This window comes from Taudactylus pleione, unplaced genomic scaffold (assembly GCF_031769625.1).
Source record: "Taudactylus pleione unplaced genomic scaffold, aTauple2 ptg000305l, whole genome shotgun sequence".
NCBI lineage: Eukaryota > Metazoa > Chordata > Amphibia > Anura > Myobatrachidae > Taudactylus > Taudactylus pleione.
The window spans coordinates 2,327,482-2,343,814 of NW_028284706.1; the positions used below are offsets into that span (position 1 = coordinate 2,327,482).

At 48.3% G+C, this 16,333-nt stretch overlaps 1 protein-coding gene across 2 annotated transcripts in view; it reads right to left on the reverse strand.

Annotated features, from left to right (window-relative positions):
- The window catches only part of NUDC (nuclear distribution C, dynein complex regulator), a 101,478-nt gene extending 85,241 nt beyond the window's left edge, over positions 1–16,237 (reverse strand). The window contains exon 1 of one of the 2 annotated variants that reach the window (XM_088442073.1): positions 16,072–16,237. In XM_088442073.1, the coding sequence (XP_088298199.1) occupies positions 16,072–16,161 (90 nt within the window). In that variant the 5' untranslated portion in view covers positions 16,162–16,237. The remainder of the gene's footprint in view (positions 1–16,071) is intronic. The other variant, XM_088442072.1, reaches the window with a different exon arrangement.
- Positions 16,238–16,333: the final 96 nt, after the last annotated feature.

Below are 16,333 nucleotides of genomic sequence, written 5' to 3' on the forward strand. Positions count from 1 at the left end.
GGCCCAGACTTCTTAGTTTGACGTCTTGATGTTTTGTGAAAATAAGACGCCTTAAAAGGAGATCTGTTCCCTTGCTCATCCCTGAGAAAAGAAACCTTAGAGACATATACACACACACACATTATATATATATATATATATATATATATATATATATATATATATATATATATATATATATATATGTGTAGATATCGGGACCGGCACTCTCTGTAATCGATATAGCCACCGGGGTGCTTAAGCCACAAACAGCTAGCAGAGGCAGACTGTGTTAAATATAGAAATTCCGAAAGGCAGCACTCCACGGATTTCAAATTAACAATTAGTCCTTAGCTGTATAAGCAACGTTTCAGATTTATACAAAATCATTATATACACACACATAGTCAGGTGCATAAATATTGGGACATTGACAGAATTTTCATATTTTGGCCTCTATTCACCACCATAGTGGCTTTGAAATGAAACAAACAAGATGTGCTTTAACTGCAGACTTTCAGATTTAATTTGAGGGTAATTACATCCAAATCAGGTGAACGGTGTACGAATTACAACGGTTTCTATATGTGCCTCCCACTTTTTAAGGGGCCAAAAGTAATGGGACAAACTAAACAATCCTAAATCTAACTTTCACTTTTGAATACTTTGTTGCAAATCCTTTGCAGGCAATTACAGCCTGAAGTCTGGAACGAATAGACATCACCAGACGCTGGGTTTCATCCAGTCCGTGTTACATCAGAGATACGGGGGATTTTTTGGAAAAGTTGAATGAAGTTGGCGAGCTCTCCATTGATAGCTTTCTGGTTACAATGGATGTGTGCTCGTTATATACTATAATCCTCCATACAGATGGACTCGGAGCTTTACGAAATATATTAACTGGGGCCAACATGATGGGGAGTGTGATGAACCAACCCACGATTGAATTTCTATTAGAGATGACAGAATTGGTGTTAGGTAATAATTTTTTCATATACGGAAAGGATTATTACCCTACAGCGTTCCAGACGGCGATGGGATCTAGTCTCGCACCAGCTTATGCAAACATCTACATGACAGAGTACGAGATGAGACATATATTCCCGCCGTTCCGGACGCAAATTTTATTTTTAAAACGTTTCATAGATGATATTTTCTTGATTTGGAGCGGCAGACGGGAAAGTTTTCTGGATATGATGACCCACCTTAATAGTTTAGATAATCCTGTCCATTTTACATATCAAATTGATAACAGCAAAATTAATTTTCTTGACCTGACGATCTATAGGGATTGTGTAAAGATCGGCACCACTCTTTACAAGAAAGAAACGGATCGGAATACATTTCTACAGGCTTCCAGCTTTCACCCTACTCATCTGAAAAATAGTCTACCTATTTCACAGTTCCTCCGAGTACTCAGGAATAATACCGATAATATGAGATATGGTAAGAACTTACCCTTGTTATCTCTATTTCTACGAAGTCCATAGGGTTCCACAGGATACCTTGGGGTATAGGTGTGACGTCAGTCGCAGGGCACCAAAGAGTTAAGCTTTCAGCCTCCCAGGATGCACTAGGTCCCCCTCCTATACCCCGCCCCCGGGCCAAGGCACCTCAGTTAGTTACCAAGCCATAGGCCGGAGGAGGAGAAGGAAGAGAGAGAACAAAGATCTGGACACATACAAGAATCACATTCTCACCAGAGGGAGACGGAAAACCGGTGACCAGAGCACAGGTGCGACAGGGCGGGAGTCTTGTGGAACCCTATGGACTTCGTAGAAATAGAGATAACAAGGGTAAGTTCTTACCATATCTCATATTTTCTACTTCAGGGTCCATAGGGTATCCACAGGATACCTTGGGGATGTCCCAAAGCAGTATCCTTTAAGGGTGGGGACGCTCCTGTGCAGAAAGGAGAATCCGCTGCCCGAAGGAAGCATCCTGAGAGGCGAAGGTGTCAAACCTGTAATACCTCACGAAGGTATGGACAGAAGACCACGTAGCAGCCTTGCAGATCTGAACTGCCGAGGCACCACGTCGAGCTGCCCACGAAGGACCCACAGACCTAGTGGAATGAGCCTTCAGAGAAGGAGGGACCGGTAGGCCTTCATGAAGATAAGCTTCAGAAATAGCCATACGGATCCAGGCTGCCAAAGTTTGCTTTGAAGCAGGCCAACCCTTTTTACGGAAGCCATAGAGGACAAACAAAGCGTCCGACTTCCTAAACGAAGAAGTGCGGTCAACATAAGTCCTTAAGGCCCGCACAACATCCAAAGAGGCCTCACCCACGGAAAGACCCGGTGAGTTAAAGGCCGGAACAACTATTTCCTCGTTAACATGAAACTGGGAAACAACTTTGGGAAGAAACTCGGGCCGAGTGCGGAGCACTTCCCTGTTCCCATAAAAAACCAAGAAAGGGGGTCTACAAGAAAGAGCCCCTAACTCAGAAACACGTCTGGCCGAAGCAATGGCCAGAAGGAAAACAGTCTTAGCTGTTAGCCATTTAAGATCCACTGAGCCCAGTGGTTCAAACGGCGGTCCTTGGAGAGCCCTCAGGACCACAGCCAAATCCCAAGGCGCCACAGGTGGAACAAAGGGCGGCTGAATGCGGAGAACACCCTGCATAAAGGTGCGCACATCCGGGATTGTAGCAATCCTACGGTGAAACCAGACAGATAGGGCCGAAACCTGTACCTTCAAAGAAGCAAGGCGAAGCCCATGATCTAGTCCCGCTTGCAGGAAGGCGAGAATCCGAGACAGACGAAACTCCCGCGGTGCATAACCTCTCGGTCGACACCACTGGAAGAACGTATGCCACACGCGATGGTATATCCTCGCGGAAGACTGTTTCCGAGCTCGTAACATGGTACGCACCACAGAGCTGTAAAACCCCCGGGACCTCAGCATGGCCGTCTCAACAGCCACGCCGTCAAAGACAGCCGAGTTAGGTCCGGGTGAAGGCAAGGACCCTGAGACAGAAGGTCCGGTCGTAGCGGCAACCGCAGAGGACTGTCCACGGACAGACCCTGAAGGTCTGAGAACCAGTGCCGTCTGGGCCACGCGGGAGCTATCAACAGGAGCGTCCCTCCTTCCTGTTTGAATTTCCGGATTACCCGTGGAAGAAGGGAGACCGGAGGGAACAGGTATGCGAACCGGAACGTCCACCGGACGGACAGAGCATCCACCAGAGACGCCCCTTCGTCTCTTGTGCGAGACCCGTACACCGGCAACTTGTTGTTGTGCCGGGACGCCATGAGGTCGATTTCTGGAAGACCCCACCTGTCCACCAGTAGTTGAAAAACGTCCGGGTGCAGGGACCATTCCCCCGGATGAACGTCCTGGCGACTTAGAAAGTCCGCCTCCCAATTTAGCACTCCCGGGATGAAGACCGCTGATATGGCCGGAAGATTGCGCTCCGCCCAAACCAGGATCCGAGAGACCTCTACGAGAGCCGCCCGACTGCGAGTTCCTCCTTGCCTGTTTATGTAGGCCACGGTGGTAGCGTTGTCCGACTGGACCTGCACCGGGCGACCCTGGAGAAACCGCTGTGCCTGCTGGAGAGCATTGAAGACCGCACGGAGTTCCAAGATATTTATTGGAAGCTCCACTTCTGTCGGCGTCCACCTGCCCTGGAACAAGTGTGGACCCGAAACTGCTCCCCAGCCCCGAAGACTGGCGTCCGTTGTCAACAGGACCCAGAACGGACGTCCCTTGTTGAGGTGGGTCGTCTGTAACCACCACGCAAGGGACAGGCGAACCTCCTGGGTGAGCACAATCATCTGGGACTTCAGAGACTGAGTCAGCCCGTTCCATTTGGACAGGATCAGGTGCTGCAGAGGTCTGGAGTGAAACAGGGCGTATTCCACCATGTCGAACACCGACACCATGGAGCCCAGTAACCTCATCGCCGAGTGTAAGGACACCCGGCGGCTGTGCAGGCAACTGCGCACCCTTGACTGTAAAGCAGAGATCTTGTCCTCCGTCACGAAGATCCTTTGCTGTCCCGAGTCCAATAAGGCTCCAAGATGCAGAATCCTCCGAGACGGGATTAGAGTGGACTTCTGCCAGTTGATTAGCCAGCCGTGCCGTTGCAGCAGTGCAATGGTCAGGTCCAAGTGGCGCAACAGGAGCTCTGGAGATCCTGCCACCAATAACAGGTCGTCCAAATACGGCAACATGCGGACTCCCTGCAGCCGCAGAGAAGCCGCCATGACCGCCATCACCTTGGTGAAAACACGTGGTGCTGTTGCCAGGCCAAAAGGTAACGCCCGAAACTGGAAGTGGTCGCTGCGGATTGCAAACCTGAGGAACTGTTGATGGCGCAAAAGAATAGGGACATGCAGGTAAGCGTCCTGTATGTCCAATGACACCAAGTAGTCCCCAGGTTCCAGCGCCAGAATGATGGACCGTAGGGTCTCCATCCGAAACTTCGGGACCCGCAAAGACTTGTTGAGTGCTTTGAGGTTGAGAATCGGACGATATGACCCATTGGGTTTCTGTACCAAAAATAGATTTGAATAGAAACCCTGGCCCCTCTGGGAGAATGGAGCAGCCACTATAACTCCCGCCTCGAGCATAGTGTGCAATACCTTCCGCAGCTCCGTAGCCTTGTTCCGGTCTGATGGGAGACCCGTGGTGAAGAAGCGAGCCGGGGGTCTGTGCCGGAAGGAGAGGGCGTATCCGTGGGAAACCACCTCCAGAACCCAAGTGTCTGTCGTAGTGGTCGACCAACACTGGGCGAACTGTAGCAGGCGGCCTCCCACCCTGGGATCCCCCAAAGGGAGGCCCGGACCGTCAGGCCGCAGGCTTGTCATCTGGCTTGGGGGCCGGACGTCTGGTACTCCATGCCTGCTTCCGGGGCTTGACCGATTTCTTAGGGCCAGCCTGTCGAGGAAACGACTGTGGTTTGGGCCTGCCCTGGGCCCTAGATGACCGAAAGGACGATGGTCCCGAACCAGAAGGAGCAGCGGCCGACGGGAGACAAGCAGATTTGGCTGCCGCCAGCGTGGCCACAATCTTATCCAGATCCGGACCGAAGAGAACTTCTCCGGTAAACGGCAACGCTTCCAGACCTTTCTTGGAATCTGCGTCCGCCTTCCAGGATCGCAGCCACAAGGTGCGACGAGCAGCCACCGCTGCTGAAGAAATTCTAGACACCAGAGTACTAATGTCTAGAGCCGCCTCGTTGATGTAGGTGGCCGAATCACGGAGATTGCCAATCAACTCCGCCTGTTCGGCCGGACAGTCGGATTCAAAAGAAGCCTCTAATGAATCCGCCCAGCGCTCCATCGCTCTGGCAACCCAGTAAATGGCCATAGCCGGCCGTGCTGCCCCCCCTGCAAGGGAATAAGCGGACTTCAGGCAGATTTCTACCTTGCGGTCCGTAGCATCCTTAAGGGAGGACATGGATGGCATCGGCAATGTGGCACTACGGACAAGACGGGTCACGTGAGAATCCACCTGTGGAGGGGATTCCCACTTAGCAAAATAATTATCCGCGAACGGATAAGCCACCGCCAGGCGTCTCTGCGGCTGGTATCTTTTGCCAGGTTGTTTCCACGCCTCCTCTAAATGGTCCACCAACTGACCCGAAAGAGGAAAGACTGTGGCATCGCCCTTCACATCTTTGAAAAAGGCATACTTAGATTTAGCCGCTGGGGGAACTTCGTCCTCAATCACCAAGGCTGTGCGGACCGCCCGAATAAGTCCAGGAATATATACTTTGGACTTAGCATCAGCGTCCTTAGTATGGAGAGGTTCCTGATCGTAAGGATCCAGAATCTCCCCATCATCAGACGTCCCTTCGTCATCCTCATAAGGAGCGGACAGAGACGCCACCGGCCTTTTATGAGGCCGCATCACAGACTCCCCTTGCAACACATCCGACAAGTGCTGTACAGAACTCGTCAGGGAGTTAACCCACGCTGGCTCCTGAGAACCCGGGAGCGGGGAAATAGGGAGACTGTGGGGTACCACCAATTGTCGTGGGAACCCCTGCATGGGTGACGACACCACAGACTGCTGGGACAAACCCATCGGAGTAAACGCGGGCTGCGGAGCTAACTGGCCCACTAAAGCTGTTAACGCCTGAGCGAAACAAGCCCAGGGCGGCTCCTGTACCGGTGCTGTAACCGTAATAGGCCGCGCCATGGACAAACACTGCCGGCAAAGGCCCTCCGCGCTACCCTCCCCCTCCGCTAACGGTACTTTGCACGTGGTACACTGTAGCCGGAGGGGAAAATCACTTTCAGACATGATGGCACCACGTATGTGACCTCTCTCACCAATTAAGTATTAAATAGGCGAGAGACCACCCTGCAGCACCGCACCGCAAGGGCTTTAGCAGAAGAACAGGGACAGTAATAAAGCTGACAGTTTAGAGAAGAAAAGTTACAGGCAGCGCTAGCACAGTCACATACAATGCAGAGAAATAACAATTCCTGCACTAACAGCGCTGATTACTCAACTACACAGACACAGGGCCTGGTAGGACACAGCGCTGCATACACAGACCTGAGCCACAGCGGAGGAGAGGAATGCGGGGGGACCCAGACCACGATGCTTCCGTCCAGCGCTTCCAGCAGCGTTCACCATGCGTTCTGGAGAAGATGGCCGCCGAGGAGCAGAGAGGAGGCTGGCCTGGGGGAGGAGCGCTGCCACAGGACCAGTCGGCAGCATGCAGAGAGGGCTGTGTGCAGCGGGGGAGGCGCCGGCTGTGAGACAGGGAAGGCGCGCTCCCCTGGCATGCATTTAACCCCTGGGATGCCGCAGCGCTACCGCTCTGCTGCGGTCCGCTGTCCCAGGGGGTAGTGGAAGCGCAGGTTGGTCGCCTGGCTCCACGCTGCAGCCAGTCCCCAGGGAGCCCCCTGCCTGGGGACTTAGGACCATGTGATCAGCGGGGACCCACCGCGGGACCCCGCTGCTTACCTCTGTCCCCCTTGAATCCGGCCATGGTCCGGAGCATCTGGGGTCACCGCTAGCTGTGACCCCAGACGCCCACCAGCATCCCCGGATCAGTACCGGCGTTCTGGTACCGGCGGGGTGTAGGGAAGACAGCATGGACGTCAGGACTGACAGTCCATGCTGTTCATCCAGATGTGCAGCCACAGCTGCATGAAGAAAAAGCTTCAGGGGCTCTTCTAGCCCCCACTCCAACAGGTGCACCCGACTCCGGCCGGGCACCAAACTAAACTGAGGTGCCTTGGCCCGGGGGCGGGGTATAGGAGGGGGACCTAGTGCATCCTGGGAGGCTGAAAGCTTAACTCTTTGGTGCCCTGCGACTGACGTCACACCTATACCCCAAGGTATCCTGTGGATACCCTATGGACCCTGAAGTAGAAAATAGCAATACAGAGCAGCAACTGACCGAGATGACAACAAGGTTTCTTGAACGTGGATATAACAAAATTACTATTCAGAGGTGCCTCAAAACAGCCAGAGCACGCTATAAATATGGTAAAAACGTACCTGGAATACCAAAGAGTGATTCGCATATGGTCTATGCAAGCACATATGATACCAAATCTAACTTGGTTAAAAAAAAAAAGTATTAAAAAACACTGGCCAATAGGCCCCGCCATTAATGGCCTTTAGGCGAGGACCTAATTTAAAGCAGATGTTCCGAAGACCAATGGCGAGACCAACACCAGACACCTCACAAACATGGCTATGTAGCCAGAAACCTGGGTGTTTTAAATACACGGGATGTGTCACCTGTGGGGCTATGCAGACAAGTTCATATTTCCCACACCCTTTGACGGAACGAAAATTGTGGATTAAATATAAACTCTTAAGCACAATGGATCATGTAATATATGTGCTTACCTGTCTTTGTGGCCTATGTTATGTGGGAATGACCACTAGATGCTTTCGTGAAAGAATGGCGAACCACAGGTTATCGATTCGTCAAGCATTGAACACTGGTATCTCGGACAAACCTGTTGCTATACATTTCATGAAATTATGTCATCAAGTTGCTACGTTGAAGTGTCTGCTAATCGACTGGGCCCCCCCCCCCCAGTCAGGGGTGGTGATAGGGCATTGAAATTACGGAGGCTTGAGAGTTGGTGGATTAATAAGCTGGGAACTATGACCCCGAGAGGTCTTAATTAATCGAATCCTTTCAATATTTTTGAAATAACAAAATATGGTAAACATTAGGGGTCATCTATCTTGAAAAAATTCAGCATGTTTATGTCAAATTCATTATTATATTGTTGTTTTGATATTATTATTTTGGTGTATAGTTTTTAATGTACACCTCTATTTGTACCCAAATCTGTCTTGTTATAGTGCTGTGCTGGTAGTTAACCAGTATATAAATTGATGGTGTATGATATTTCTATGTATTGATGCTGTTTACATGTGACAGTCAGGTTTGACAGTTTGTGTATATCTAACAACATGTATTGTACCGTGTGATGTAAACACAAGATGCAGCACCTATCAGACTGACTAAGCTCCGCCCCCCCCTTTCCCCCTTTTCCTGAGATGTAGTCGCGTTGTTTCAATCGCCTGTTTGTTTAGGTGGAGGTGCTATAACGGATCAGCAGTGGCATCGGAATGGGCTATCTCCGAGTCACTGCGGTTATCATAGCATTAGGAAAGTGTCATTTACATCCGCGATGTATGCTAGCTCTTCTTGTAGTAACCGTTGCTGGGTTACCTAGCTATGAGGTGACGTGACTTCTGGTTCTCGCGGCTGTCCCGCATCTGGTCTAACATTATGATCTGTTGGTGAGTTACATTACGGATGATTGGTTTGGGTATAAATAGAGGTTGTCTATCACACTAATGTATGATGTTTATTATGAAGTTGGAGTCTTGAGGAAAGTCCTTCGGGACTGAAAAATCGACAAAATACTTGGCAGTGTTGATTAAAATAGCGTGAACTTTTACCTCTGGTGAGTGCCCTGTTATTTTCCACAATTGGGGAATACAATTGTATGTATATTTGACCATTTCTTTGGTTTGAGGATTGCACCCCAACAATTGCACGTGAAGTTTATGATGAGAGTGCGGGCGATGGCCTGACATTATACAATATATATACGCACACACAGGTTGAGTCTCCCTTATTCAAAAATATTTTGGCTTGACTGAAAAAAAAAAAATATATATAAATATATATATATAATATATATATATATATATATCTCCAAAATGCTTGGGACTAGGGGTATTTTTGATAACGGAATATTCCGTATTTTGGAATATTTGCATATCATACTGAAATATCTTAGGAATGGGACCCCAATATACACACAGAATGCAGTTGTGTTATATACACCTTTTATACACACAGCCTGCAGGTAATTTTATACATTATTTTTAATAATTTGTGTTTTATTCAAAATTTGTGTACATTGAACCATCAAAGGTTTAATTTTCTCAGTCATGCCAAAATAATTCTAATCTAGGGGCACAATTGTAATGTATAACTATTGAGCAATGAATAGCACAGACTAAATATAGCAATGTACCAATTAAATTGAGCAATGCATAGCACGGACTAAATATAGCAATGTACCAATTAAAATTAGTAATAAATAACATTGTGTATTATATTTTGAGAAGCCCGATCAACAATTTTTAAAATATATCTAATAAAATTGATATTAAATCTTATTCTTTAAGGAGGGTTTTAGTGCACCCGTATTATAACTGATTCATATATATATATATATATATATATATATTTTATAGTCACTGTAGATGGCAGACCTGCTGACTTTGAAGCCGCCAGAGTAGCTATTATTTTATCCAACTCTGCTCCAAAAAGTACTTTTTCATAGAAAGGTTAAACCTCCAACGCTCTCTTTGATCCTGTATCAGCTTTCCAGGATCTTATCCAAAGGGCCCTGCATCCTGCATACCACTATTGAAGCTGCTGATGCTTTAGAAGCTAAAATTCCGGCATCAACAGCAGCTTCTGCCAGATAGGAAGCCGCTTCCCATATACGAGATATACACATCATCTGTTCTCTGGTAGCATTTGGTAAAGAATTTTCCAAGGCTCCCATCCATTCCTCAACCGCTTTGGCTACCCAGGCTCCAGCCATAGCTGGACGAGTAACAGCTCCAGATGATGAAAAAAATAATTTTAAGACAAACCTCAATCTTTTTATCCGTGAAATCCTTCAGGGAAGATGCAGACGGAATAGGCAGTCTAGCATTTTTTATAAAATGCGTTACAGGAGCATCCACAGTAGGAGGTACCTCCCGCTTAGCACATACAGAAGCCGGGAAAGGATACAACAATGTTATTCTCTTATTCACATAAAAATGTTTGTCAGGGTTAGCCCACGCCTCATCCATAAGCTCAGTGAGCTGCTCAGATTCAAGGAACTCCATTTTGACCACCTTCTGATGATGTTTAAACACTGAAGCCTTCTTACTATGAGCTGGTTCATCATCCTGAATGTCTAGGATTGATTTAACCGCCCTCACCAAAGAAGGAACATCCACTGTGGAAGAAAGGTCGTCCTCCCCCAAGCTAGACCCTTGAGAGGAACCCTGCACATCATCTGAATCCTCTGATGATGCAACTGAATCCATATGCTGAGTAGACTGTTAAAAAGCCAACTTGCGCTTAGGCACCTTAGTAACTACCGGTCTATCAACATTAGACGGTGCCATATTCTGACTAGAATGGCAATCAACATCCTTCCAGGAAAACTGCATTGGAGGTGCAAACATTGCCTCCTTGGATGGGGTGTCCACAGCATGCATAGTGAGAGCAGCCATACGATCCACAAAGTGTTTCATTACCTGGGACAAAGAGGATACCCAAGAAGGCTCGACTGGTTTGGTGGCTTTATACTACAGACAACACACAAACCATCCTTAATGTCCTGAGGGGACAAATAAGCCATACATGATTTACATAAAACCAGCACAGAGGGCTCCCCCTACTGTATACCTTTATCTTTTGACAATTTCAAAATAAAGGCAATAATCACAATGTTATGCGACAGCCTTCACAAAATCTTAATGGATGTGAAGTACTCAGAAAACGACCTCCATCCAAGAGGATGGAGAGAAAAACAGTGATAGTTATAATTGACATACAGAAATAAAGACAGTGTCAATACAGCAGCTAGCAAACAGTCACATACAATGCATATGTTATAAAATTACAATAGAGTCTAAATCAACTACACAGACACAAAGGAATGGTAGGATATAGAGCACTATATACCTTAACCAAGGGAGAGGTATACAGGGAGACTGACCCAAACCCTCCTGAGACCAACAGCTACATGGCGCACTGAGTGAAGACCGTAAGCATCTCATAAACACGTGGAGGGTAGGCGGAGCAACCCAGGCGCGCAAAACCCTTTGTAGGGACTGAGTCTGGGTTGGGGGGTGAGGAGCTGCCGGGGGAGCGCCTACCTCCCCTAGGCTGCGTTGACCAGCCGGGTACGCTGGCCTCGTGGTAGCAGAAGCGTCTGCTTCCGATCCCCGGTGTCAGAAGATAAGGCCCCAGATGCGCAGTGAGGACACGAACAATCCCGGGCCCTGACAGCAGTGGCTTCTGGTGCATCTCTGACACCAGAAGCAAAGACTGCCGCACACGATTCCCCGAAAGTGAGGAATCGACTTACCTGACATCTCCGTACATCCGGTTGCAGCATGAAGTATGGGGACTGTGGAAATTATCGGGGGAGAAATGCAACCAGGAGGTATCAGTGATATCTCCTGCGTAACACTGTTAATGAATAGCCCTGACACCACTTACATTTCTACAAAAGTAGGTGAAAATGCTAATTTTCACCTACTTTGGTAGAAATTAAGTGATAATGAATATCTATGGCCCTAAATGTGAAAGAAGGATGAAAAGATGCATTCTGTAATATACCATTGATAGAGCTTTGTTTTCTGTAAAGTGCAACAGTCATTTGTCCATCACCCAAACAGAAAAGTCAGCCAGAAAAAGAACAGAATCAAACTGACAAATGGAAATCTATATAAATCACTGTACACAATATTTATAGCCACAGTAGCACCCATTGGGGCATCTTTACTTTGAGAGCAACATTTAGGGACATATTTACGAAGATACTTCTGTGTTTAAAATATGCACTAGTAGCTTGCTAATTATGGCCCTCATTCAGAGCCGTACGCTCTGAGCAGAGCGCACACTCTGAATGAGGGCCGGGCTCCATTTTCATGGAGCGTCCTCCTGGACGCTCGTATAGCTGTGGGTCACCACCCACAGGCTATACGAGCGTGCATTGTGAGACCATCGCGACCATCGAAATTGCGAGCCGGAGCCTGCGGTTGAGGTTTTCAACCGCAAGCTCCGGAGTGATTTTGGCTCTATCAGAGCCAAAATCACTCCCACTGACATCACTAGTGATGTCAGTGGGCCGGCTTCTGACGGGAGGCGTTCCCGTGGGAACGCCCCCGTCAGGGAGGCACGCCCCCGGCACGCCCACCAAAGGGGGCGTGCTGTCAATCAACATTGACAGCACGCCCCCTTTGATCGGACACAACGAGCGAAGGACTTTCCTTCGCTCGTCGCGTCTGGCGCATGCGCACGACGGATCTCCCTCCGTCATGCGCATGCTCAGTCCATAACATCGACCCACTTGCGAGCGGACAGCCGCTCGCGAGTGGGTCTGAATCAGGCCCCATGTCCCTATATGCAATGTGCATGCTTGGTCAAACAGCAGGTGCAATCACCTTACTCCTTTCCCAATGTCAGGCCGAGCTCTTGGCTACAGGTTCATACATACATGCCCAAAAAAGTTCTGTATTGCTGCGATATACATTCATAAGGAACGTTCATTTTCAGGGGTGAACTGCAGGTTTTAATACCGATTTCCCTTAGACTGGCTGTTAAATTAGTAAGTTGTTAGTATGTCTTAAGATGGATACACACCTGGCTGACCAGCACTATCTAGTGTTCACTCTAGCTCCGGCACGAGGCAGGGCGCCGGAGCTAGAGAGGGTATGTTCGTGCACGCACCGAAGGCGCGCGCGACTAAGGGGGCGTGGTCACCAAAAAGGGGGCATGTCTATAAGACGCGTCCCCTTTTCGTCACTCTTGGGGGCGTGCCCGGCACTTACAGACACACCGGGCAGCCCCCAAGCCCTGCAGACGGGGAGAATAGATACCGGGCGCATGCGCCCGGCGTCTATTATCCGCCGGTGACCGGGTCACCGCACATTTCTTCACCCGCGGGACACTGCGACCCGTGGGTGAAGACAGTTCCCGCAGGCTGTTAGGGCAGGGCGCTTTTTGCCCTCCTTCTGGAGGGCAGGGTGCTTTTTGCCTTCCAGAAAGAGGGCAGGGCGCCGCGCCCCGCTAAAACAGCCTAGCGGGAACGCTACTATCTCAACTGCTGCCTGCCCTCACCCCCTATATGTAATGGGACCCAGAAACAGTGAATTAGGACTCCATTTTATTTTATTTATTTATTTTAAAAGTGAGGGGTCCCCAGGGAATGGGTATGAAATACCGCCGGCCCGTCAACAGCAGCCGGACAGGAGCAGAGTGCGACACAGCGGAAGCCCGACAGCGCTGGAAATCCCGATCGTGGATCGGTAAGTATCCACTAACTTAACCCCCACTAACCCTCCTTAGGGATGCCTAACCCTAACTTCCCCCCCAAGTGCCTAACCCTAATCCCCCCTCTAAGTGCCTAACCCTAACCACCCCCTTCCCCGCTACCTAAACCTAAGTCCCCCGGAGGGGTGCCTAACCCTAACCCTCCCTCCCCCTAGCCTAACCCTCCCGGGGGGGTGCCTAACACTAAGTCCCCCACTGGAGCCCTAAACCTAACCCTCCCCCCCAGCGGCTGTCCGCTCGCGGCGCCCGGCATCACTACGATCGTGATGCCGGGCGCCGGACTCCTGGCGTCGTGGAAATGCGGGCGTCTACATCTAGACGCCCGGCATTTCACCCTTGCCGGGATAAGATAGTCGGATTGCTTCCCGTCCCCAGGACCCGCAATTTTATTTGCTCAGCACGATCACTGATCTATAATATGTGCCTTAAGTAAGGATGTATTTATGCCAATACCTAATTGGGTGACTAGAGATAACTAGTGACTACAGCATACTATCAGATTCTACTTAACCTTCTAGAAGAGAATAGCTAGAATCTGGTTGCTATGGGCAGCATCTTCACTTCTAAAAACCTGCACTTTAGTAAATATACCCTTAGTCTGGCTCTCTTTTGAGGAGATATTAACAATCCTAAAGTTATTAGGATTTTTTGTTAGGAAGCATTAAAATATGGTTGATCAATGTTAATATATAGAAGAAATGTTTCACAGTATTAATATTAATAAGCAGGATTCAGTTTTTTTTTTCCTTAAAACATTAATGCAAGAAAAGGTAAAAAAATAAAAAAAATAAAAAAAAACAGTTCAAACCACAAAGTTTTTTTTCTTCAAACTTAATCCCAACCCTGCCTGTACATATTTATGGTTATCCTTAAAACCTGGATCGTTAGGGTGCCCTGAGGACAGAGTTTGGGATTAGGCCAAAGAAATATCTTTGGTATAACTCATTTGTTTATGCTGCCCATCCACTAGGCGATTTTGATAGCCGATTGCACGATAACGTCGTCGTTATCGTGCAATCGCTTGCAAATCCAGCAGTAAAATGTTAAAAACGACCAGCGACGCACGTGCCCGCTGGTCGTTTTTAACATCTATCATCGCCCGAACAGGACGTTCCTAGGGGGACGACGGCATGATTATGATATCGTAATCGTGCCGTCGTCCCCGCATCTTGTAGTGGATGGGCTACTTAACTGTGGTCTTTCAAAAGTATCAGCCAATCTCAAACTCCAAACGTTTTAGTTAGAGATGTGCGGTTCGGTTTTACTCAGATATGTTCGGCACCATATTGGCTACCCGGCTTTCATGTGTTTTGAATAGCTAATAAGATAAATCCGAAATTGCACTAATTTGGCAATAAGAAACTAATAAAACCAAACCCGCACATCTCTAGTTTTAGGAGCTCCAGAATATGTAAAAGTGAAAAATAATAATATAGTGTAATACATTTAACATACAAATTACACAAAATAAAATAGTTATTCGTACATTAAAAATAGTTCACAACAATTTTAGTGCAAATAAAGCTTATCTATCGAACTGGAACCATGTAGCAAGAAGAAAGGAAGGATCCCTAGACAGGAGAACTGCCTCAATGCGCTTCATCTGTATAATGTGTTAGAACTTCACTCCTGATGAAGTTGCCAGTCCTCCAGGGTCCAAACAGCGGCGTCTCGATCCCCGTTGAGGTGCTGTGCTCGGTGTCTTTGTGTTAACAGGGGCACTCTGGTGGGTCTACTGCTCCCATATCCCAAATCTAAATATTCTAAAACTTTTACATTGATTTGTTAAAACTAGTTTATGCTAGAAATGTGTACTTTAGGTCTAGTGATCCATTTATTTATATCTGTATTTTTATAAACTGGTAACTCATGTCTAACTTATACCCCTTTTTCACCAGAGCTAAAACCCAGGTTATTGCAGGGTTAACCCGGGTAGCACCTTGGTGTAAAAGGGTTGGATTGCTGGGTCAAGTGATCTGGCAATCCAACCCAGGTATGTTGCAGGGTTTAACACGGGAATAACCCGTGAAACCCTGCAGTTTGAACGGCACACTCCAGGTCACAATGACCTGGAGCGCACCACATGCCGGCCAATTGGTCCGGTTTCAGTGGCGCTTGACATCATCGCCAAGTGTCCACTCCAACACCGGAAAAGTCAGGTCAATGCAGAACTGGCTCCGGTGTGAACGGCGCCGACTCAGGAATATCCTGGTGCGGCGTTGGGGAAATTCAGGATCTGATCCAGGTTGGAACCCTGTTCCAACTGCGGGTCAGACCTGGAATTTCGGTGTACAAGCAGTATTATTTGTACAATCCTGTACGTGTACATTACATTTACAAATTTATTTTCGATGCATTGGTGCCTTACAAATGGCACTGGCCCTGTAACATGATTGACCATTCCTTATGCTGCACCCACTGTACAGATGTATGGGCTTTAGGAGCAGTATAGCTGTAAGCGGATAGAGATAGTGCAGCGCTGCCGGTGTATACGAGGCCCAACATCACCCGCTCACCTCCTGCACGCCCCCTTCGTGCTGCTGAGCCATAGCCAGCAACATCCCATCAAAGCGCTCATCATCCCCGGTCACACCAGCGGCCGCCATACTGTTCACTTCTGACTGTTCTGAGCACGCTGTAAACAGCTTCCGGGTCTGCAGAGACTCCGCCCCTCCCCGCTGTGATCGCCCAATGGGAGCCGTTGTAGGATTACACTGACCTAATTACCATGGCGACCTAACTGACACTGACGACGCTCTGGAATTGGAGCGGGAAATA